The 24,718-nt window shown below is 42.7% G+C and overlaps 2 protein-coding genes across 2 annotated transcripts in view; both read right to left on the reverse strand.

The window, feature by feature from the left end:
* The window catches only part of LOC139466938 (uncharacterized), a 33,482-nt gene extending 15,055 nt beyond the window's left edge, over positions 1-18,427 (reverse strand). Inside the window, exons 1-19 of the mRNA XM_071248661.1 lie at positions 18,333-18,427; positions 17,397-17,536; positions 16,120-16,289; positions 15,498-15,658; positions 15,113-15,189; positions 12,637-12,719; positions 11,923-12,133; positions 10,453-10,532; positions 10,063-10,212; positions 9,248-9,350; positions 8,520-8,668; positions 7,485-7,595; positions 6,943-7,009; positions 5,961-6,061; positions 5,195-5,353; positions 4,232-4,354; positions 1,656-1,748; positions 1,029-1,086; positions 287-436 (exon numbers count right to left, since the gene is read on the reverse strand). Of these exons, the coding sequence (XP_071104762.1) occupies positions 287-436; positions 1,029-1,086; positions 1,656-1,748; positions 4,232-4,354; positions 5,195-5,353; positions 5,961-6,061; positions 6,943-7,009; positions 7,485-7,595; positions 8,520-8,668; positions 9,248-9,350; positions 10,063-10,212; positions 10,453-10,532; positions 11,923-12,133; positions 12,637-12,719; positions 15,113-15,189; positions 15,498-15,658; positions 16,120-16,289; positions 17,397-17,536; positions 18,333-18,427 (2,281 nt within the window). The remainder of the gene's footprint in view (positions 1-286; positions 437-1,028; positions 1,087-1,655; positions 1,749-4,231; positions 4,355-5,194; positions 5,354-5,960; positions 6,062-6,942; positions 7,010-7,484; positions 7,596-8,519; positions 8,669-9,247; positions 9,351-10,062; positions 10,213-10,452; positions 10,533-11,922; positions 12,134-12,636; positions 12,720-15,112; positions 15,190-15,497; positions 15,659-16,119; positions 16,290-17,396; positions 17,537-18,332) is intronic.
* Positions 18,428-24,585: 6,158 nt separating this feature from the next.
* Positions 24,586-24,718, reverse strand: part of LOC139466939 (uncharacterized) — a 31,046-nt gene continuing 30,913 nt past the window's right edge. Inside the window, exon 35 of the mRNA XM_071248662.1 lies at positions 24,586-24,659. Within this exon, the coding sequence (XP_071104763.1) occupies positions 24,586-24,659 (74 nt within the window). The remainder of the gene's footprint in view (positions 24,660-24,718) is intronic.

Consider the following 24,718-nt stretch of genomic DNA (forward strand, 5'->3'; position numbering starts at 1 on the left):
TACAGCTTATAACACAATATGTGTTGATGCTGAGTTCAAATGAAGTTAAAACAATGCTGATATGCAAATTAACGTTCATGAATGATAATATCATGTCGATTTGGCACCATGGCGTGGACAAGAATTGGCTTTAAGGATTCTGCATTCGTTGAGAATGAACCCTGTCGTCCAGCCCCCGTTGCCACATTTATATAGCAAGTGTTATCGGTTTGTTTAGTTACATATAAGATGTTCTTTGATAACATTTTGTACATGACGTACTGTTTATGTCAGAATAAACGGTTACCTGCAGCATCTCCAACTTTGATTCCTTTGACAACATTTGGAAATACTGACTTCTTCTGAATGGCATCTTCCATTGTAATGATGGGAGGCTGGACGTTCTTGTAGGTAACTTTCACCATGCTGGCTGCTGTGTCCGCTGATAGTTTGTCCACTGGAACAAGATAACCATTTTCGTTTGTTTTGTTTGTTTGTTGTCTGACGCCTCACTCAGCAATATTCCAGCTATATGACGGCAGTCTGTAATATCCAGTGATTGACATCATGAGCGTCGATCTACGCAATTGGAATACGATGACATGCATGAATCAAGTAAGCAAGCCTGTCCATCCGATCCTGATATTCGCCTCGTACAAGCATAGTCGCCTTTTACGGCAAGCATGGGTTGCTGAAAACCTCTTCACAGGTGTCAACCATTTTCAATATAGGCACATGTAGTACTTTAAGACAAACAGTAACACCTATCTTACCCAAACACCATATTTTAACTGTAGCTTAGGTTTAACGCCGCTCAGATAGGTAGTTCTGACATTATGGTGCGTCAACAATATTGGTGAAGCCAGCACATTCATATCATCAGTAGATCAGATGTCTTCCACGTCGATGAAACCCATCAGTTTGACTTTGTGCTGACCAAGTATCATTATCGGGGTGAATCTAGAACCTTTACTACGGGATGCAACTGAAGTCTGATTTTCTTCCACCATGAAAGAAAATATTATCACACTGTGGCCATGTAGTCCTACCTGCAACGATGAGACCGATTGGCTGCCCGCTGTAGAGGACTTGACCACTGCAGAATATCTGGACAAAGATAAGCACTGAGTAATATCATCGTATGTATTCACATTGAAATAGATACATAGGGGTCGTCGGTCTGAAACTGTTTCACACATTGGCTGGGAAAATTGGAAATTGTGTTTTGTATCACCGGAGGGTCAAAACATGATCGAAATCTTTGCATCTCAAAAGCACCGAGGAAATGTTGCGAAATAATGACTATACACTCATATTTATATATCCACTGATGAGTAAAAACCAAAGCAATATCATCGATACTTACTCATAGCGTAATGGTATCAACAGGACCCTTGGTTCGAATAGGTCTTCAACAATTAGGCTTGACATAAAAGGCGACTCTGCTTGTCGTAAGAGGCGACTAACGGGTTGTCAGGCTCGCTGACTTAGTTCATGCATGTCATCGTATCTCAATTGTCTGGATCGTTGCTCATGATATCAATAACTGGATTGTCTGGTCTAGACTCTATTACTTACAGACCGCCGTCATGTAGCTGGAATATTGCCAAGTGCGGGGTTAACAGGAAACAAACAGTAAACATGCTCAAGCAAATCGAATGATATTTAGTCAGTACCTCCTCGGGAAGGAAGAATGTCGCACTGAAGCTGTTCCTGCCTCCTTGTGGTATGTCCGCAGCAGAGATGTACTTCAGAACTCCAGGGTAACTCTGAGCATAGAAAACATACATGAGAATAACGTTAATATCAAAGTGAACTCATATTTCTCTAATACCCATATGGTCCAAACAAAGCGTGTTCCGAAACCTCAATAATTATAATAGTGAAAATAGTAATAATAATAATAATATTTAGTGACGTCATTGACGACGTCGTGTGCACGCCTTTGGCTTCACTCAATTCAAGATGCTGCTATTTCTCGAAACCTACATATTTTAGCAATTGTAGATGCAGAATATTACATCGCGTGTGTGTCTATACTGATGTTTTTAAGCTCATGTATAACATGTCCATATTGAATTTAATTCAATCTTCTTTATGTGATGGAAGCCAACATCCATTAGTGTCAGGTCGGAGCATGTTTGACCATTTAATTTTCTAACAGGTTGCCTTAGGTGCACGTTAAAGACTTTTATTTCGTTCCGTGCTTCAAGACGAATTATTTTTTGTGAAAAGAGGGGCCGGTCATTTTTATTGTTTTTCCACACATTTCTTTCTTGACAACTATTATGTTCAGCGACATATTCTTGTAAAACCCCAGGCTAAATAGATCGCAGTTCTCCACCATCCGGAATATCAAAATGCCCACCCCTAATCATCTACTCGAGGCCGAAGTGGCTATTACGAGTTCTCTCCCTTCTGTGTCCCTCCTACTGACCAATGAGATTCCAACTCTCATATCAAATAAAATGGCGTCGCCCAGTGAAGACGATCTGATCAATAATCAAGATCTGGGGCCGTATTTATCAAACAACTTAAGTCATAAATGAAAGTAAAGTCAGTTAAGAACTTGTTTTATTGTTGTGTTGCTTTAGATGTATTGGAAAAACTTAAATCATATTTATCAAAAGACTAAGACTTCAGTTTTGTCAATTTGTGACTTTACTGTTAAGACTAACCTTGCTGGACTTTAATAATATTTTTTGACTGAAGTCATGTAAAACAAAATGGCTGCCAGACGTAATCCAAAAATATTTAATGAGAGAAGAGATGTTCTACATTCATTAGATGATTATGAACTGATAAAGCGCTACAGATTTGACAGGAACAGTATTGTTTATATTTGTGAAATACTTGAGCTAAGTGCATATTTAGAAACTTAAAGGTATTCTCGATTTCGTCACGCGATTTTGACACGTCAGTCCAGTCAAAACTCCATAATTCCAGTCTATTTCAGCAAGGGTGGAAACTTGGATTTTATAGTCAGTCAAATCCCCGCCCCGGGAAGATAACTAACCTGTGACCTATTATCTCACATTAAATAGACATCAACCTGAGGTGAGGTGAGGTGAAATGTCGCGTCCAAGATTATTGCACTAATATAGCGACGTGCATGTACGTGTGTTTGTTTGTGTGGCTACTTGTACTAGTCCGGACTGATGCCGATTTATAGTGCTAGCTCACTGAGATACCATGCCGCAGGTTAACATGAATATCCCGCTCAGACACAGTATACGGATTCCGAGCCGACCAGTCCTTGTTTTAGCCCCTTAATGCCGAGCGCCAGACAGGGTAACAACAAGTACCATCTTTTAACGTCTTTTGATATGACTTGGTCGGGGATCGAACCCCGGACCTTCCGCTCTCCGGGCGGACGCTCTACCACTAAACCACGGAGGCGGTCCACATCAAACTTGATCAGTCCTGATGTACGAATGTGTACAAGTTGAGTTGACCTTTGAGATCTTGTATAACTTTGCTGGCTATCTATTCAAGATTCGTATCTGTATGTCCTGATGGAGCTTAGTCACATAACGTATAAACTACTACGGCAAGCGTGAATGTCAATCGGGTACTCGGTATTGATGTATCGGACAGCCATGAAGCAGTGATATTATAGGATTTAAGTGCGATCAGGACACTTCGCAGTTCCTATAATATGCAGACCATAGGGAAACCCATTTTTTTCATGTTTTTACCAAAATTATGTCACTTTTATTTGAAGATAAAAAACAGTTTGAGCAAGTGAGTTTTAAAGCCGCTTTGAACAGTATTCTAGTTATATCACGGCGTGTCAGCTTATTGTGGGAGGATAGCCCGAAGTGATGCAGGTCTCAGACGTTTACCACTTTGGCGAAACCACGAGCTCGGTATGGTGCGGGCAAACCAAGTAACAAAATTGGGACGAACCGGGATCCGAACCCACGATCATAGGTTACGAAGTGATGCAACTCTGTATTGTCAGTTGCGGCGCCTTCGACGACTGGTCCACCCGATCCCATAGAAACAATTTTAACAGTTATATGAGGTTATACTTCTTCTGACATCTGTCACTACTGTACACGTTCTGATATGGACTCCTACGAGTGTTAGCAGAGAGTCGACATCCTTGCGTTTTTGTCGCGATTGTAAATCAAACGTACGGGCACTGAAACCACGTTATATTCATGACATTTCTTTTTATTTCGCAGTATTACGAGGCCCGTATGCATACTGATTCCTCATTTGGCATCTATCAAGTTGTTCAAGTTACCAGAGCTGCAGAAGTGTCGACGGTGTCGATGTCAGCGTTGCCGACGTTGCTGATGACGAATGATGCACACACTTCACGCTGTACGGGAGGGACGTCGTTGATGTACTGGGCAGTGCCTGAAGTCTGAAGGAAACATGTCAGTGACTGAATGTAGGCTAGGCTCATGCATAACTTCTCTAAGGAGAATAATTGTTCTGGACTCAGCTCACATATCTCGTGGTGTTAGTTTCTGAGTTATATTTGCTCTAGTTGCCAGTACTGGAATCGGTACTATGTTGTTGACAGTAAATACTGTCATGATTCTATCCTAGCATCGCACTGTGTTCTTGGGGGTACTTTGATTACATTCGAAAATCATACTACAACTACTACAACGACGATGACTACTCCTACGACGACGACAACGACTACGACTACGACTACGACTACTACTACTACTACTACTACTACGACTACGACTACTACTACTACGACGACGACTACTACTATTACTACGACTACTACGATGACGACTACTACTATTACTACTACTACCACGACTACGACTACTACTACTACTACGACGACGACGGCGACTACTAATACAAGTAATAATACTAATGATATAGTTTTATGTTTGTATCTTATGTACGTTTGATCAGAGATCCATTGTTTCAAATATTTTTCTTACTCCATACACCTGGCCAAAAGTGGCCTAAAAGAAAACATTTGTAATTTTCAGGATTTAAATATATATATAAATATGCAGTGATAGACATACATTAAAATATACTAGTATCTTTTTTCAAATATCTCCTTATGCATAGACATTAATACTTGAAAGCGTATTTTCATAGTATTCTTGTGAAAACGCTACTTACAAGCACGGTGCTGACAAACATAAACATGGAGAATTCGCGATTGGAACCCTCCATAAAGGAATCCTTGCAGGTGCTCGACAATTCTAAGACGTGTTGGAATTACCTGTAGGGGCGCGTCCACTTTTGTCATAGGTTGAGTCAGGGGGTATTCATCTTTACGACTGTCATATGTCTGAGTGCCGGATGACACGGGCCGCATCAAGTTGGTGCCTCCACTCTGGAATCTTGCTGCTGCCTTCTCACCACACATGCCGAGCACACACTAAAATGTAGTTAAAGGTGATTGAGTTGGATTTAACAACGCTTCAGTTCAGTGAGAATAATATTTACCTATAGGCATGAGTGGTTAAGCCAAGGCTTGGAATCCGGGGTGATAAGGGGTCTTCACACCAAACCTGGTCTTGATGTAATGTAAGATGAAATGTGAGATGCTATGTGATATGAGACTGGCACGCACCCGCTCCACTTCTGTAGTCTAACTAGCGTTTTGTACTTTCTACACAGAGTTTGACCAGTCCAGTGTCACAAAAACATCACGGAATATTCCACATGTTTATACAACGCTTGACATCCATCCATGCTATTCCGGAAGTTTACAGATAATTCGTGCATCTAAATATAATACCTTCCTCATTACTGCTTACATTCAAAAGTACTACATTCCTGACAACTAATCATTGTCCAAATACAATGCAATGAACTAATGAATCTCAACAGAAACAGATAAGAGTGGCTCTGGTTCAATCAGACATCAATTACGGGTACTGTCCTTGAGAACAGAGAGATGGCCAGTCGACATGGTGACATTGTGTTGCAATGTAATACAGACTTGCCCGAGCGTCAGTCAGACAACAATGACGGGTACTGACCTTGTAGAACAGAGAGACGGCCAGGTTCTTTCTGTAGGTTGTACTGGACAAGCCAGGGGTGGTGTCGGGGACCAGCTCGGCCGACAGAGTCGCTATAGCACCTGTACATAATACATGGATCAATGTATCCCCGCTATGCAACATGCATATATTGGAATGTAGGAAGAATATATTTGTGGTACTTACCCAACCATACATTACAATTAAAGCGAAACTTGTGACCACAAAGGACATAACAGGGTAACTGTGTTATAATAATATAAGAACAAATTCTAAAAGAAAGGTGCACTTGACAATTATCGTCCATTGGCAATATTCCAGCTATAGTGAAAATAATCCACGCCTCAGCAAAATCACGGCGTTTAAAACATTGAAATTATTGTAATCTTGCAGACAAGGTACGAGACGTTACATAACTACTTGCGTTTGTGATTATTTTAAATCGGATATTGGACAATGTTTCCGATGATATAAATATGTATCTTGGAAATGTTCAAAGCAATAATACTTCAGTTTTCCATAGGCATGGATACATGTAAAGGTATATAATATGAAGCACAACTACACATGCAGATCTTTTGAGGGACAAAACAAGGATACCGTTCATCTCTTACTGTGATACAGCAATAGCGAATGAATCCTGAAGTATTGGATGTTCTCCATAAATGCTAAACAAAAGCGACAAAACCCTTTCCATGTTCATAGAAATCTCTGCAAAAAGCAGAGTCGATGGTATGATTCGGACAATATCATTAGCACGTGCTCATGAATCACTATGAAATTGTGATGATACCACGTATTTGCGAAAAGATGAGCGTATTATGCCCCGCCGGTGGCACCCATCACGAACACATGCAAAGGCAAGTCAATTGCTCACCTTGATCAAACAATTCATGAAGGTATTATGTACCTACAATGGGCTGTGTTTTAAAACTCACAAAGTGCTTCGCTTAGATGTAATGGACCAATTCATGTCACTTACGTTGGAGGACTGCAGAATCTCCCAACTGTTTACCCTGTAGAAACGCCTCTGTGTTGCTGGCGTGGACCTAGGGAAATATGCAACCTTTGTTCACAAAGTTATGGAACCAAAAAATGCTGTAAAAACGTCTGTATTACTGAATGTGTAAATAATTGCATATGTATAACCTGTATTTGCCTTGGTATTATAATCGTATTGATTTCCACCATTTGAGGGGGAACGGGTGGCCCAGACGTCTAAGGCGCAGCGATCTGCTGTGCAGAGTTGCGTCCCTTGAGCACGCCAGAAACCTATGATTGTGGGCTCGAATCCCGGTTCGCCCCGATTATGTTTCTAGGTTCGTCAACACCATACCCGTGCTCGTGGGTATCACCGAAGTGGTAAACGCCTTAGACCTGCATCACTTCGGGCTTTCCCCCACATTAAGCTGACACGCCGCGATATAACTGGAATACCGTTAAAAGCGGCGTTAAACCCAACACACTCACTCACTCACTCACCCACTCACTCCACCATCTGACTTTAGCATATTCTTGACTTACTAGTGTCTTGTTGATGCCACCGTACACCAGGGATGGTTTTGTCTTGACAGTGAAGTTGTTGTTCCTGTCCAGTTGCAACCTGAAGCCTGCTGTCACATAGGCGTGGGCATTCTGAAGTGAGTAAGTAAATGAGTGGATTTTGTGTGCGGTGAATTAAGAGCTCGAGTAATACAGACAAACCACAACTGCCCATTTAAAGCTGAGGACTGTCTCCTTGTGCGTCACAAAGGACTCTTCACCTCATCGGTGCAAAATATTCTGCGATCCCCAGTTACTAAACTGAGGGGCAAAAGAAAGGATACCGAGTTTTGTTTTATGGAATTGACCATCACTCATTCCTGGAACAGTTTATAAAACCGTGGCTGGGTAGTTTTGTGTAAAAATAAGTTGGTTCAATGAAAACTGGGGTAAGAAATGTGCAACCACATGACTTCTACCACGTTTGAAATGTTGTTCATTGTGCCCCCAAAAGCAAATTTATTGATTTCCAAAGATAACATGTTATGAGACACCCACCGGCAGTTGTGTATAATGCAAAATTGTTCTGATTGCGAGTAGTTTTAAATCTAAGTATATTTTGAAAACCATTAAGTATTCTTTGAGTGCTAAGTGCCAGTACAGGTCAGTTTTGGATATAATATCGCAATCTTAAGATAAATCAATTGAAAATCAAACATAAAATAAAATCAACTGAGAAGTGTTGAATATTTTGCTTATCAGTGTTTTGCTTATCAGTTTAATTATGATGGTAGGAGAATGTGGTTGTAGGTTCTAGTGGTACTAGGTGAGTGGTAAAACGACATAAAAATCATCTGAACTAGGTGGTTGTATGAGATGTGAAAAGTACTCTGGCTTCGGATCATGAAGTTATGAAAGTCGGCAATGCAATGTACATTCAACGTTCTCTAGGAATACGAGTATTTTACTTGTTTTAAAAGATACTTGTAATCCCGTGCCTTCTCGATACTATTGTGTATATAATGTCAATAGATCCTTAGAACCGTTTCACCATCATCACAGTTTGTCATAGATTACCTGATGTCTGGGGGTAATCTTGAAGGTCTTGACATACACGTCTCCAGATGGGAATGTTGGAAGCATCACAGACAGGATGACCTTGCCCTTCATGTCTAAGTTCAGAAAGTCCATGAGACTGTATGATGTCTCTGAGCCATCACTCGAACCTGTAACATAAGTTGATATAGGACTAATTCACTCGGTTATAAAATGATTTCTACGCTGATTCCATGTCTGTGGGAGTTTTAATACCTGAGCTTGAACCTCATTGGGTACTGTTTCTACGGAACTTACCTCACAACAAAGTTATTCACATGGTAAATTTGTATTTTAGATAATGCCTTGTCCTTGTTACAACAGATAATGGCCAAAGAGGCCCAAGCATAAATGTGCTAGTGTGGGAATGAGGTATCTACTAAGGTGAAGGTTACACAAAGACAAAACTACCCGAATGGTAGTAATGACGTAACATCCGGAACATGTTTCAGTTGCCATGACTACAGCTAGTCAGGTGAAATAAATCAGCTAATCATTTATGTTGTCAGTGCACACAAGCTGGTCAATTTGATTATATTGTCTCACTTTTTTTCCCCCCATGTGAATGTGTTGGCATCAAAGAGAAACATAAAATACATACAGAGAAAGATCTTGCTGGGACATAGAGATGTCATGGTCAAACTAGGTCCCTTTTTTCTTCTTACTTATAGATAAGCTCTACTTCTTTCACAAACATACTCATTTCTCACCTATAAACAGAGTTGCTCCGACCGTCTCGAACATGGTGAAGACATCAGACGGGAACTCAGTGTGCAGGTTCTTCAGCATCAGGTTACCTGCCCAGCTGCCCAACTAAACATACACAACAACCAAGCTTCCATGAATGTTTTTTTCCAGATGAAACAGAAAGGATCTGTTCAGGTATCTCTTGGGGAACAGGACAACACCCTCAATCGTTCTTGGTCATGTTTTTTATTTGTTTATATGTTTGTTATTTAACGAATCGACCAGCAATATTCTAGCTTTATGACGGAGACCTGTAAATAATCGAATATGGACGAGGCAAACCAGTGATTGATCTTATGAGCAGCGACCCACGTCGTCGGGGTAGATGACACGCAATCAATCAAGTCAGAGAGCCTGACCATCCATCCATTAAATCGCCACCTACGACAAGCATAGGTTCCCGGGAACCAATTCAAACCCAAATCACCTCGAGGCTTACGTTTATATTTCGTGATTAAGGGACACGGGTGGCCCAGTCTGCAATTCGCTGGGCCGAGTTACGTCCCTTGAGCTCACAAGAAACCTGTGGTTGTGGGTTCGAATACCGGTTCGCCCAGATTATATGTCCAGGTTTGTCAGCACCATACCCTTGCTCCTGCTTTGAGCTTTCCTTCAACATGAAGCCGACACGTATAACTGGAATACTGCTCAAAGCGGCGTTAAAGCCTCTCCTCACTGACTCACTCTTCAAACAGTTGAGCAGCTTATAAGATTCTGATCATGGGTCCTCTCTACATGTTTGTGTCCGAGAGAGATGTAGAGATCAGGATCTACTCACATTCCTGACTCCAGTGTTAGCAATGACGGCCACGTGGCTGGCGAAATCCCGGAAGTAGGACAAACCAGGGTTGGTGCTGTTAGTCTCGAACACCTCCATCATGTTGGTCAGAGTGATGCTGGGACCAAAAAGCACTTTGGAGGAGTCAATCTGTCAAAACGAAACCATGATCCTGAAATTCTAGTAAATGTCGAAAAGTAGGGATAATACATTATAGACCATTTGATATTCATTGCCTTACTTAGGTTTTAAAACCCTTGTTCATTTCTGCCTCTTAACAATAGAAGGTCGGTCCCTCATAGGATCAATGCGTCCAACAATGCGAATAATGTATTAAAGATGTTGATATGCATGTTCACAGAGTAGTAATAACGTCTATGAGAAACTTACTGAAATGTCATAGAACTCCTGGATGCCACGCAGATCTATCAGTACGTCATACATCCAAGGACCGATCTCTTTGTAGACACCTGGAAGACATCATCAGTACTATGTTACAGTAAGTGAGCACATCAATAACTCATACTATTCGCCAAACAGTTCAGATGGTTCATGGCAAATATCGTCACACACTATCCGAGAGACAGAAGGACAACTCACAGGAAATACCCATCAAGTATTATGTACCCTACGCAACAACAAATGTCAGAATAAAGTGGGTGATTTGGGTTTAACGCTGCTTTTAACAGTATTCCAGTTAAATTGCGGCGTGTAAGCTTAATGTGGGAGGAAAGCCCAAAGTGATGAAGGTCTCAGACGTTTACCACTTCGGTGAAACCAACGAGCACGGGTATGGTGCTGACAAACCTAGAAACATAATTGGGGCGAACCAGGATTCGAACCCACAATCATAGGTTTCTGGTGTGCACAAGGGACGCAACTCTGCACAGCGAATCGCGGCGCCTTAGATGACTGGGCCACTCGTGCCCCCTATTCCACAATCAAATCTCATAATCAGCTAGTTTGTAATTGAAAGGACGAGCAACGATCCATGGTTTCAGGGTGCAGCCAGATCATATTGTGAACCCACGTAAAGTGATTACAGACCATGTGGTTGTGGTATTTATTCACATCAGCTAATGTCACGTAATCTTGACGAGTTTATACGAAAAGCACCAGCGTCGTAATGACCCGGTGCCCAACGAATACACCAGAGACACTGGAGACCTTGGAGAAGTTGAGATGTCACCGTATTCATCAACGGGTTGACAAACCACACACAACACTATTTATCTATTTTCTTTATTAATATAAGGGAATACCAGTGACCGAATCGTCCTGGATACCGAAGCTTCCTTTCAGGATACAGAAATCTACCTCCTGTCACAGATTCGAACCCATAATCATAGGTTTCTGTCGTGCCCAAGGGACGCGACTCTGCACAGCGAATCGTGGCGCCTTAGACGACTGGGCCACCCGTGCACCCGTCGGAATAAAGACAATGTGAGTGATGTTTTGCCCCACCTTTCAATTATTACAGACATATGTCGTTGCATGGCTATAAATCATGTGGGGAGATTAAGTTAAGTTTAATTTCACTTTCAAGGTTATTTCATTTATATGACGATGTGGTTGTTTGTACTTGGCCGGACATATGTCGGTTTTATGATGCTAACCCACTGAAACACCAGTTTAACATGAATACCCTACTAAGACACATTATTTTGACCCCGGGCTGACCAGTCCTTGTTTTACCCTTCACATACCTATCGCAAGATAGGTAACAACATGTACTATCCTTTAACGTCTTTTGACATGAAGCGGCCGTGGATCGAACCAACGACCTTCGCTCTCCGGACAAACGTTCTATCAACTACATCACGGAAGGGGTCGAATGAACAATGAGAAATCATAGTATACCATATCCTGAATTTCCGAACACGAGTCTGTAGTTGTCTCCCTTGTGTTGGCCGAGGAGGGCGTACAGCTGCTGTCTGGTGGTGGGTTTGTACCACTGTGACCCCTGCAGCACAATGTGGAGGGGGACGTGCTCCGGGTCAGTCTGTCTCTCAGATGAACAGCGTCCTGTGCAGGTCTTCCCGGTATTGCTGCATATCTTCTTGTCCAGTTCCTTGAAAGGATGAAATGGTTTGATTTCTATTGAAAATGGAAAGAGTTTTGTCGTTTTTATTTGAATCCCGAATGTGAGTGAGTGAGTGTGTTGGGTTTAACGCCGCTTTTAACAATATTACAGTTATATCGCGGTGTGTAAGCTTAATGTGGGAGGAAAGCCCGAAGTGATGCAGGTCTCAGACGTTTACCACTTCGGTGAAACCCACGAGCACGAGTATGGTGCTGACAAACCTAGAAACATAATCGGGGCGAACCGGGATTCGAACCCACAATCATAGGTTTCTGGTGTGCCCAAGGGACGCAACTCTGAAAAGCGAAACGCGGCGCCTTAGACGACTGGGCCACCCGTGCCCCCGAATCCTGAATGGGAAACACAGATAACGGTTTAGCATTGGTATTGTTGCTCTTCTGGATAAACCGGGCCCTTTGGTAGTGCATTCATCTACACAAAGAACAAGGTTGTTTTCCTATATGTATATGCATTTAAACAACTATATTTACCTCTATGTCAATGGTACCTCCAGGGAGATTTGGTGCAGAATCAGAAGCAAACGACTTCATGGCGTCCAGGATTGGACGGTACCCTATAAATTCATATTTAAACGCATTTCATCATTGAAGAAGATGGAGAGACTGATTTCAAAATTTCAGAAAGAATATGAGGATGCTGCAACAAGAAGTGAGTGAGTGAGTGGGTTGGGTTTAACGCCGCTTTAACAGTATTCCAGTTATATCACGGCGTGTCAGCTTATTGTGGGAGGAAAGCCCGAAGTGATGCAGGTCTCAGACGTTTAGTCTGTCTTACAGGCCCTGATACAAATATATATCAAATACAGCCCATGCAAGTCTATAATGTTTGGCAAGTCTAGATTACTGCAGTATCTGAAAATGAAGAGAGTCACTGGGCTCCCTTTTATTATAATTTTATTAAGATAACTGAACAACTGTTTTTTTCTGTACGATATGTTCATTTCAGAGACTAGATGTTAGTTTACACTTCGGTGAAACCCACGAGCACGGGTATGGTGCTGACAAACCTAGAAACATAATCGGGACGAACTGAGATTCGAACCCACAATCATAGGTTTCTGGCGTGCCCAAGGGACGCAACTCTGCACAGCGAATCGCGGCGCCTTAGACGGCTAGGCCATAAATGTGGAGAGTTTATGTTATATCACAGCTGTGAATCGAGCGTCGTACAAGGGAACATGTGACTGTATACGAAAACGTCACCACGATGATAGAGGAATGGGTCAGAGCGTTTTTGTTTTATCGATAGGTGCTAGTGTTAAGACGCACAAGGACAAGCATTACGTTCACATTAACGTTTCATTATTTAGTCTGTGGAAGAAATAAATAATTTAATTTGTTCGAAAAGCAATAAATTGTATTTATATCTTCAGTTCAATGTTTGTGATTTTATGAATACGACGAGGGACTTGAACCTATAACGGTGTCGTGGCGCCATCTTTTACTATAACAAGTGAAACTTGATGTACAGTATCGGTTTGTTTGTATGTTGTTTGCGGCCGCAATCAGCAATGTTCAGCTATAAAACGGTTGTCTGCAAATACTCTAATCTCTGTCAGACAAACCAGTGACTGATATGATGAGCATTGTCCCACTGTCGGGCGCGACGGCACGCAAACAACCAGACCGCCGAACCGGCCCATTTTGACGCCTCGCACAATCTTGAGCCAGTTGAAATTCGATTTCCGAAGGGGGCAGTCTCAAAACTACCGCGTCGCTTAAGCGTATGTATCTAAAACTAAAATATTTAAAATAAAGATCTTATTGGGACTTCATATAGAGGACTAACTGACAGCCAACTGGTATACCAATATCAATCAAGTATTATCTATATGTACGAACGAATCTTACATGAATATCGTTGTCTACAAGATATTGCGTGCAAACGTATCACAATTTCTCGTATTTGGTGATAACAATGATAACAGTAGACTGGTAACAATGATTTGCTTGTTTCTGTTATCTGTTTATTTTGGAATCAACATATACCATATCGACAGTCTGTTCAGGTGAATGTACGTGTACCTTTAGGGAGAATAGATTTCTGATATTTCTCAAACATTTCCTTTGGAAGATAGAAGAAAGGTGAGAAAGGATATGACGAAATAAAATAGCAATTTCTTTATCTATGACTTCTAATTAATTTCAGCTTGAACTGTAGCAATTAGTAAGGTTTTCTCCCATGATTTCGTTATTGGTCTGTACGCAGTCTGTATATTTCATTCATCTACCTAACCTACTTAATACAAAAAGACCCTTGAAGATCCAGGTTAATCAATCCAAATTGATTTTCAGCAACCTATACTTGTCGTGAGAGGCGATTAACGGGATCGAGTGGTCAAGCTCGCTGACTTGGTTGCATGTCATCGTATCAAAAGCTGCGTAGATCGATGCTCATGATGTTAATCACTGGATTGTCTGGGCCAGTCTCGATTATTAACAGGCCGTTATATGGCTGGAATATTGCCGAGTGCGGCGTTAAACAACGATTTTTTAAATCGTGATAAAAGGAGAAATATGTCATGGTTGTTAGCCTTTGGGTTTCACTGTGCGAGGAAAAGCAGAGTATGGTCTCAGCAGGTACAATACCATCCAATTACATAGCAATGGTACATTGTATGGTACATTTATTCCATACTGAACAAAAAACGGTTAGGGATCAAGGAATTTGTATATACCGTAGACATTCAAAGAAACGCAATCTTCACTGCGCAAAATAAATGTCACCCAAAATATTCATGATCCCTAAAATGATTTTTTCTGTATAATTCGATTACAATATTGAGTGGGTGAGTTTGGTTTGACGTCGCTTTGAACATTATTTCAGTTATATCACAGCGTGTCAGCTTAATATGAGAGGAATGCGGAAGTGACGTTTACTAATTTGGTGAAACCCACGAGCACGGGTAAGGTATACTAGTAATTGCAGTAGAGAAGACACACTGACCAGTACACCTGCAGATGGAGGCATCATAGGCATTTTCTACTTGTTGCATAGTTGGTTTGGGAGTTCTCTTCAGCAGTCTGGAACACAGAACAACGTCACTTACTCTCAACATCACAGAACAATATGACCAAATAGATCAATGTCTTTGAAAAGGCATTTAGAGATTGGGAGAATATGATTACACGACACTTTTTATGAATTGCAACTTCTTTTAATTTATTTTTAAAAAGAAGCTGCTTTCCATAAAAAAGTGTCATGTATTCAAGTATTCACATACTTATCTGTTTCTACTTGTCAAGTGTGATCTGAAACTAAAAACCTGGATGAGACAATGAACAAACTTACAGCAATGGGCGGGGTCGTTAATGCATATTTAAGACCTTACCCATACATATTCATGACCTGGGCGGGGCTACAGAAGCCACATTGGGAGCCATTGTACTGTGCCAGGCGGTCTTGTATCGGATGTAGGCCGTCCCTGGGGTTGCCCAGACCCTCTATGGTTGTCACTTGCATACCGTCACACGTGTAGAGCGGTACCAGGCACTGACAAAACGTGGATAATTTGTTATTGAGTTTTTGTATGGTTATTTCGTTATTTTTATATTGCCACACATATATTTAGCTTGTGAGTGAGTGAACGATGCTTGAAACATTAAATAATACGATGATGTGTGAACCGTGAAAAGTTAAATGCTACATTATAAATACATTACATTGGGACATATGTCATATGTCAGCCCTTACACTATTCTACCCATTAATCCTAACGGGCCGCTCTTATCAAATTGAAAGGTACAATTATTGGCGTGACAGTTAGAGGACTACTGATGTCGAATTATTATTGTATATTTTTTTACTGGCATTACTAACAACAACAACAACAACAACAACAACAACAACACAATCAATCATACTGGCAAGTACATGTTTCATTTCAGACCTTATCTCGTTATCTTTTATTTTTTCACAAATGTACTGACAATATATATGTATTGTGTTCCTACCGAGTTGACTGTGTAGGTCTGCACGGCCTTTGTGATGGGATCATACAGTGTGGTAGTGACGAGACACACGCCACACCCTCCCTCCATACACATCACCTTGGTGCCATAGGACACACCCTGGGACCTCATGAACTCATTCAGGGAAAGAGCTGCGGCATACTGGTTGCCAACTGGAATAAGAAAAACATTCTCGAAAGTTAAGACCTAATAAAGAGAGAATGGGAAACTTGACGATGTGTTATTGAAATTTTCTTTCTTTAAAATAGTACTGGATAATATGAATAACTGTCAAGCATGCAGAAATATCTTTGATTGCAGGAATAAGGGTCCCGCCGTCAGCGTACGTGACACAATCACAGACAGGTGACTTCCCGATCCGTGACCGACGTGTTACAGAAAGCCATCCATATTTTGTTTACCAAAGAAAAACACTTACGTGTGTTAAAACATAGAAACTTTGCTATTTGTATATTTTGCACACTAAAGTATTGAGCACGAGTCGACAAGTTTCCACGTTTCTGAACATACGTTAGTATTTTTCGCTATGTAAGGCCTCTCAATGCTGGCTTTATCCTGGCTGTATAACACAATATTCCACAATCAATGAGTGAGTGAGTGAGTTTGGTTTGACGCCGCTTTTAACAGTATTCCAGTTATATCACGGCGTGTCAGCCTAATGTGGGAGGAAAGCCCGAAGGGATGCAGGTCTCAGACGTTTACCACTTCGAAGAAACCCACGAGAACGGGCATGGTGCTGACAAACCTAAAAGCATAACCGGGGCGAACCAGGATTCGAACCCACAATCATAGGTTTCTGGTTTGCCCAAGGGACGCAACTCTGCACAGCGAATCGCGGCGCCTTAGATGACTGGGCCACCCGTGCCCCCTATTCCACAATCAAATCTCATAATCAGCTAGTTTGTAATTGAAAGGACGAGCAACGATCCATGGTTTCAGGGTGCAGCCAGATCATATTGTGAACCCACGTAAAGTGATTACAGACCATGTGGTTGTGGTATTTATTCACATCAGCTAATGTCACGTAATCCTGACGTGTTTTTACGAGAAGTACCAGCGTCGTAATGACCCGGTGCCCCAAGAATACAGAAGAAGTTGAGATGTCACTGTATTCATCAACGGGTTGACATAACACTCACAACACTTTTTATCTATTTTCTTCATTAATATAAGGGAATACCAGTGACCGAATCGTCCGAGATACCGAAGCTTCCTTTCAGGATACAGAAATCTACCTCCTGTCACAGCTGTGTGTGTACCTGAGTAGGAAGTTCCATTAATGGTGAAGTTGACCGAGGACTTGAGAGGACCTGTGGCCTTGAACTTGAAGAAGTGGCCACAGTTTTCACAGGTAGAAGCATAGACGCCATCCTTCAGTGCTCCGTTGGTGGGGACGTGGCTGTGGAGGGGAACGAGTACGAATTTTGCGCGTTAAGAATCAACTTTCGCAAGTATAAAGACAAGGTGAGGTGAAATGGGGTTTATAGCAACGTGCATGCAGTCCACTGAGATACCATGACGCAGTTTAACATGGATACTCCACTAAGACACTGTATACCGACTCCGAGTCGAGCAGTGCTTGTTTTATCCCGTTAATGTCGAGCGTCAGGCAGGGTAAAAACAAGTACCATCTTTTAACGTATTTTGGTATGACGCGGCCGGTGATCGTACCCCGGACTTCAGCTTTCAGGGCAGACGCTCTATCCACTAGACCACGGAGGTGGTCTGTATAATTAAGGGAATTTGATCATTGATATTAATCCAACAAGAAGAGAGCGTCTGTATCCCCGACGCTGGATTACCTTACATTGCCAACTGTTTGATTGACATTCTAGAAGCTGGAGAGTAAAATAAAACCTGCACAACTTTAAGAATAACAAATTCTGGTTAATGGCATATATGGCTACCCGACCGCTCCTGTGGAGCTGGAACGTCCGGTTAATAATCATTGCTTATGCAATAAACAAAAGTTGATATCCATAAAGTTGTACGTTTTCCTATTGACCTTTGTACTTTTTATTTTATAAACAAATACCGTTACAAACAAATGGTTGGCAGGTAGAAAGACTACCAATCATATATACATCAGACCAGATAGTACTGATACCATGGGAACAATTGAAATCTGCCACATATCATTAAACATGTTTGAACCGAAATACAATTAATTCGACTAAATTAATCACCGGTCATACCTCGTTCTGCACACAGGGCATTGTACAAAGTTTCCAAGGGTTTTAGTCGACATGTCTTGGCTGTCTATGTCTGCCGACTGATCTGTGACAGGCATCATACGTTGTCTACCTTGTAACCGTCACATGACGTGAGATAAGTAACTGTAACACCTCCTATCTGGGACGACTTTACATTGCCCACCCTGGCACGTACGATGGAACGAATACGCTAAATACTGTGGGAAATACAGCGAGTGATACTCTTGTAGCAATAGTCAAGCCACATCACGGCAAAAGACACAAGTATACTTAAACACAATGACAATGCACAATCCATTTATCTCGAAATCAGAAAGGATATGTTTTTGTGCGCAAGTCGATCTCCAAACACATAAATTTTGAACCCATACAAAAACATTGTTGTGTTTGATTATCTCACGCCTAAATACCCATTATTTAATTTTTGTCGTCATTCTGTCCAAAGATACAAAAAATCGAATACTAGTAGGACTTTTCAAAGTGTTTCAGTATATGTACATATTTTCCACACATTTACCAAGGTTTAGGCTTATAAACTAGGCTACAAAAGCGGCGTTAAACCCAGATCACATTCTCATTGTAAGTTATTGACTCTGGTTCAGTAGAACCAGTGACGACAGGTCTTGCAAGGACAGCACTACACAATGTGACACCCATACAGGCAAATTACAGAACTTGAATACCCAGTCCAATGTAATCGCTTCTCATTTGACGCAATGGGGTGAACGAATCTACACTTAACATCTCCCGGCGAGGCTATGATTAATAAAATTGTTAGGACAGCTATATCTTCTTGGTGAGAGTTTTAGCAGTTCAAAAGGCATACAAAATATATGTAAAATTTTCGACTCTAGGCTAGCGATATCTTCTTGATGACAATTTTAGCAGTTCAAAAGGCATACAAAATATATTTGAAATTTTCGACTCTAGGCTAGCCATATCTTCTTGATGACAATTTTAGCAATACAAAAGGAATGGAAAATGTTTTTAAAATATCAGACCTTATTTTCAGTGAAACGAGTTATCGTGAACTGGGTCTATATTACAAAGTGCGCAATCAATATATCTACACTGTTATCAGTGTCTTTGCGTCAATATTGTCAAGGTAACTGTTGATTTGAATCGTACGCTTACCCTGCTTCTAATGTTCTACCTGATTCTGACTATCTGTAGACTGTATACGATGAATATTATCTTATCATTATGTAAACCTCGCCTTTGGTTTTGTACACAATCGGACGTTTGAATCATCCCTTGTTTACATGACCACATCAATCAGCATGTTGTCATGAGGAGTTTAAGAACTTTAACTCCCGAACCTGTGGTCCCTCTCCCTTGCTAGAGTGAGTTAGTGAGTGAGTGTGGTTTTACGCCGCTTTTAGCAATATTCCAGCAATATCACGGCGGGGGACACCAGAAATGGGCTTCACACATTGTACCCATGTCGGGAATCGAACTCGGGTCTTCGGCGTCACGAACGAACGTTTCACCACTAGACTACCCGACCGCCCCCCTTGCGTGAACGACTGCATGAATGAGTGTTTTGCTAAAATTTAAAAAATATTTCCGTTATATTCACGCCACCACACACAGAGTTTAGTCTGGAAAGAAAGTCAAAGCCGGTGCAGGTCATAACCGTTTAACAGGTCAGACTGGCGTTCAGTTAACGCAAATGCATAGGTAATAGGTATACCATCTTCCTGTATATATTATATTTAAACTGTAACTGTGTTTGGCGATATGCCTATTCCTTGCTAACTGGTAGTCAAGCAAGGACGCGAATGTATACAGCTTATGTTTGCTATTCTTCTAACAAGAGGCATCACAAGGGTTCTGTTGTTTACATTCGTCTCACGTCAATAGTATATGTACATGTCCAAATATTACTCGCTTCGTAGTGTTTGAATTTGAATATGGTTGTCCCTCCCGGTAGATATATTGGCATATGTTAAGAGTGTTGAGAAATGGTGATGGAGTTAGTAGGGACCGATGCATCCCCGCCCCTCACCCTGCAATCTGTGTCGATGGATAATGGGGGATCTTTTTCACTTTATCTTCCCTTTACTAACCCGCTAGGTGCATTGACCCGGACGGTCCAACCTTAAACTGACGGCGCATGTGGTGTGCGTGATACGATCGGTACATGTTACTATGACACCTATAGACAGTTAACCAGTATAGCCATCACCTCTATCGGCAACGGTCACGCTGGTGTATAGTGACGCTTTAGCTTGGCTCCGTCTCTACTTGTAACTGGTTGTCGCAGCGCGCATTGATCCGAGAACCAGCCCGGAAGAGACAGGTTGGACAGCTGCTGATATCATTTCAAAAGGCGAGTTATTGCCCTTTGGAACAAAAAGATCGCCCATTGAAACAGGTTATTCTCTGACGTTGATGCTTCATATCTATGTTTTTGTTTACCTCACAGCTGTAGACTGATTGGTCATACATGTACACCTCGAAACAATGTTTATGTTCTAAATCGTCATAAAACATTTATCAACAACACAATACTTCATTGGGTGGCGTCTACCGCAACCTTTAGGCGACGGGTTTATTTGAGGCTAGGACCGGATGTACTGTGGTGTCAACGTGGCATAAACAGGTATACACCATCGGAGGAAGGAAGTACACAGCAGGGCAATCTGTAGTGGATAGTATGTTTATGCATAAATAACTTGCATCTACGTTGATCACCCTGGCAAGACTTCAAGGTGTCCAGCGCCGCAGTGGTAGAGAACTCTACACCAGAAGAATGCAAGCACCAGGCTCCATTTCCAACATGGCATTGTTCGTGCCCACGTCTGTACTGATTTCCCGAGAGCTCAGACGTACTGCCGTGGCCGTCAGGGTCACCGAATCTCAAGCCAATAGAGCATCTGTGGTGTGAGCTAGACAGACGTTTACGTCAGCGTCAAGCAGGGTCATAGAATGTACAGTAATTATGCCAAGCTATTCAGGAAGAATGGACTACCATGCCACAAGGTTTTATCCGCAGGCTTTTCATTCTATTGGCAGGGGGTGTCGTTCGTTCGTTCATCTATGTCCTATACACCAGCTGGTATATGTCGAATACGCCCTCCGATCCATGTCCAATACACCAGCTGGTATATGTCAAATACGCCCTCTGATCTAAGTTCTATACACCAGTTGGTATATGTCAAATACGCCCTCCGATCTATGTCCTATACACCAGCTGGTATATGTCAAATACGCCCTCCGATCTAAGTTCTATAGACCAGCTGGTATATGTCCAATACGCCCTCCGATCTATGTCCAATACACCAGCTGGTATATGTCAAATACGCCCTCCGATCTAAGTTCTATACACCAGCTGGTATATGTCCAATTAGCCCGCCGATCTATGTCCAGCTTGTATATGTCCAACACGCCCTCCGATCAATGTCCGACAGGCACAAGCTGGTATATGTCCAATTCGCCCTCCGATCTATGTTCTATACACCGGCTGGTATATGTCCAATACGCCCTCCGATCCATGTCCAATACACCAGCTGGTATATGTCCAATACGCCCTCCGATCCATGGCCAATACACCAGCTGGTATATGTCCAACACGCCCTCCGATCTATGTCCTGTACACCAGCTGGTATATGTCCAACACGCCTCCGATCCATGTCCAATACACCAGCTTGTATATGTCCAATACGCCCTCCTATCCATGTTAAACTAATATATGTCCAACACGCCCTCCGATCTATGTCCTATACACCAGCTGGTATATGTCCAACACGCCCTCCGATCTATGTCCAATACACCAGCTGGTATATGCCCAATACGCCCTCCGATCCATGGCCAATACACCAGCTTGTATATGTCTTATACGCCCTCCGATCCATGTCCAATACACAGCTGGTATATGTCCAACACGCCCTCCGATCCATGGCCAATACACCAGCTGGTATATGTCTTATACGCCCTCCGATCCATGTACAATACACAGCTGGTATATGTCCAACACGCCCTCCGATCCATGGCCAATACACCAGCTGGTATATGTCCAATACGCCCTCCGATCAATGTCCTATACACCAGCTGGTATATGTCCAACACGCCCTCCGATCTATGTCCTATACACCAGCTGGTATATGTCCAATACGCCCCCTGATCCATGTCCAATACACCAGCTGGTATATGTCCAACACGCCCTCCGATCCATGGCCAATACACCAGCTGGTATATGTCTTATACGCCCTCCGATCCATGTCCAATACACAGCTGGTATATGTCCAACACGCCCTCTGATCCATGGCCAATACACCAGCTGGTATATGTCCAACACGCCCTCCGATCTATGTCCTATACACCAGCTGGTATATGCCCAATACGCCCTCCGATCCATGTCCAATACACCAGCTGGTATATGTCCAATACGCCCTCCGATCCATGGCCAATACACCAGCTGGTATATGTCTTATACGCCCTCCGATCCATGTCCAATACACAGCTGGTATATGTCCAAAACGCCCTCCGATCTATGTCCTATACACCAGCTGGTATATGTCCAAAACTGCCTCCGATCTATGTCCTATACACCAGCTTGTATATGCCCAAAACGCCCTCCGATCCATGTCCAATACACAGCTGGTATATGTCCAATTAGCCCTCCGATCTATGTCCAGCTTGTATATGTCCAACACGCCCTCCGATCGATGTCCGACAGGCACAAGCTGGTATATGTCCAATACGCCCTCCGATCTATGTTCTATACACCAGCTGGTATATGTCCAATACGCCCTCCGATCCATGTCCAATACACCAGCTGGTATATGTCCAATACGCCCTCCGATCCATGTCCAATACACCAGCTGGTATATGTCCAATACGCCCTCCGATCTATGTCCTGTACACCAGCTGGTATATGTCCAACACGCCTCCGATCCATGTCCAATACACCAGCTTGTATATGTCCAATACGCCCTCCTATCCATGTTAAACTAATATATGTCCAACACGCCCTCCGATCTATGTCCTATACACCAGCTGGTATATGTCCAACACGCCCTCCGATCTATGTCCAATACACCAGCTGGTATATGCCCAATACGCCCTCCGATCCATGGCCAATACACCAGCTGGTATATGTCTTATACGCCCTCCGATCCATGTCCAATACACAGCTGGTATATGTCCAACACGCCCTCCGATCCATGGCCAATACACCAGCTGGTATATGTCTTATACGCCCTCCGATCCATGTCCAATACACCAGCTGGTATATGTCCAACACGCCCTCCGATCCATGGCCAATACACCAGCTGGTATATGTCTTATACGCCCTCCGATCCATGTCCAATACACAGCTGGTATATGTCCAACACGCCCTCCGATCCATGTCCAATACACCAGCTGGTATATGTCCAATACGCCCTCCGATCGATGTCCTATATACCAGCTGGTATATGTCCAACACGCCCTCCGATCTATGTCCTATACACCAGCTGGTATATGCCCAATACGCCCTCCGATCCATGTCCAATACACCAGCTGGTATATGTCTTATACGCCCTCCGATCCATGTCCAATACACAGCTGGTATATGTCCAAAACGCCCTCCGATCTATGTCCTATACACCAGCTGGTATATGTCCAAAACGCCCTCCGATCTATGTCCTATACACCAGCTTGTATATGCCCAAAACGCCCTCCGATCCATGTCCAATACACAGCTGGTATATGTCCAACACGCCCTCCGATCCATGGCCAATACACCAGCTGGTATATGTCCAATACGCCCTCCGATCGATGTCCTATACACCAGCTGGTATATGTCCAACACGCCCTCCGATCTATGTCCTATACACCAGCTGGTATATGCCCAATACGCCCTCCGATCCATGGCCTATACACCAGCTGGTATATGTCCTACACGCCCTCCGATCTATGTCCTATACATCACCTGGTATATGTCCAACACACCCTCCGATCTATGTCCTATACACCAGCTGGTATATGTCCAACACGCCCTCCGATCTATGTCCTATACACCAGCTGGTATATGTCCAACACGCCCTCCGATCTATGTCCTATACACCAGCTGGTATATGTCCAACACACCCTCCGATCCATGTCCAATACACAGCTGGTATATGTCCAACACGCCCTCCGATCCATGGCCAATACACCAGCTTGTATATGTCCAATACGCCCCCCGATCTATGTCCAGCTTGTATATGTCCAACACGCCCTCCGATCCATGTCCAATACACCAGCTGGCCTATGTACCATATACCAGCTGTGTGCTGTCGACTTGACAGGCAGTTTGAGTCACCTCCACCGTTGCTGGTCCATCTGGAAGAGACAGTTGAATAATAGCATGCTATCGATATCCTGCCAAAGCAGTGTCCGCA

Source organism: Haliotis cracherodii, unplaced genomic scaffold (genome assembly GCF_022045235.1).
Source record: "Haliotis cracherodii isolate W230 unplaced genomic scaffold, xgHalCrac1.p SCAF_19, whole genome shotgun sequence".
Lineage (NCBI taxonomy): Eukaryota > Metazoa > Mollusca > Gastropoda > Lepetellida > Haliotidae > Haliotis > Haliotis cracherodii.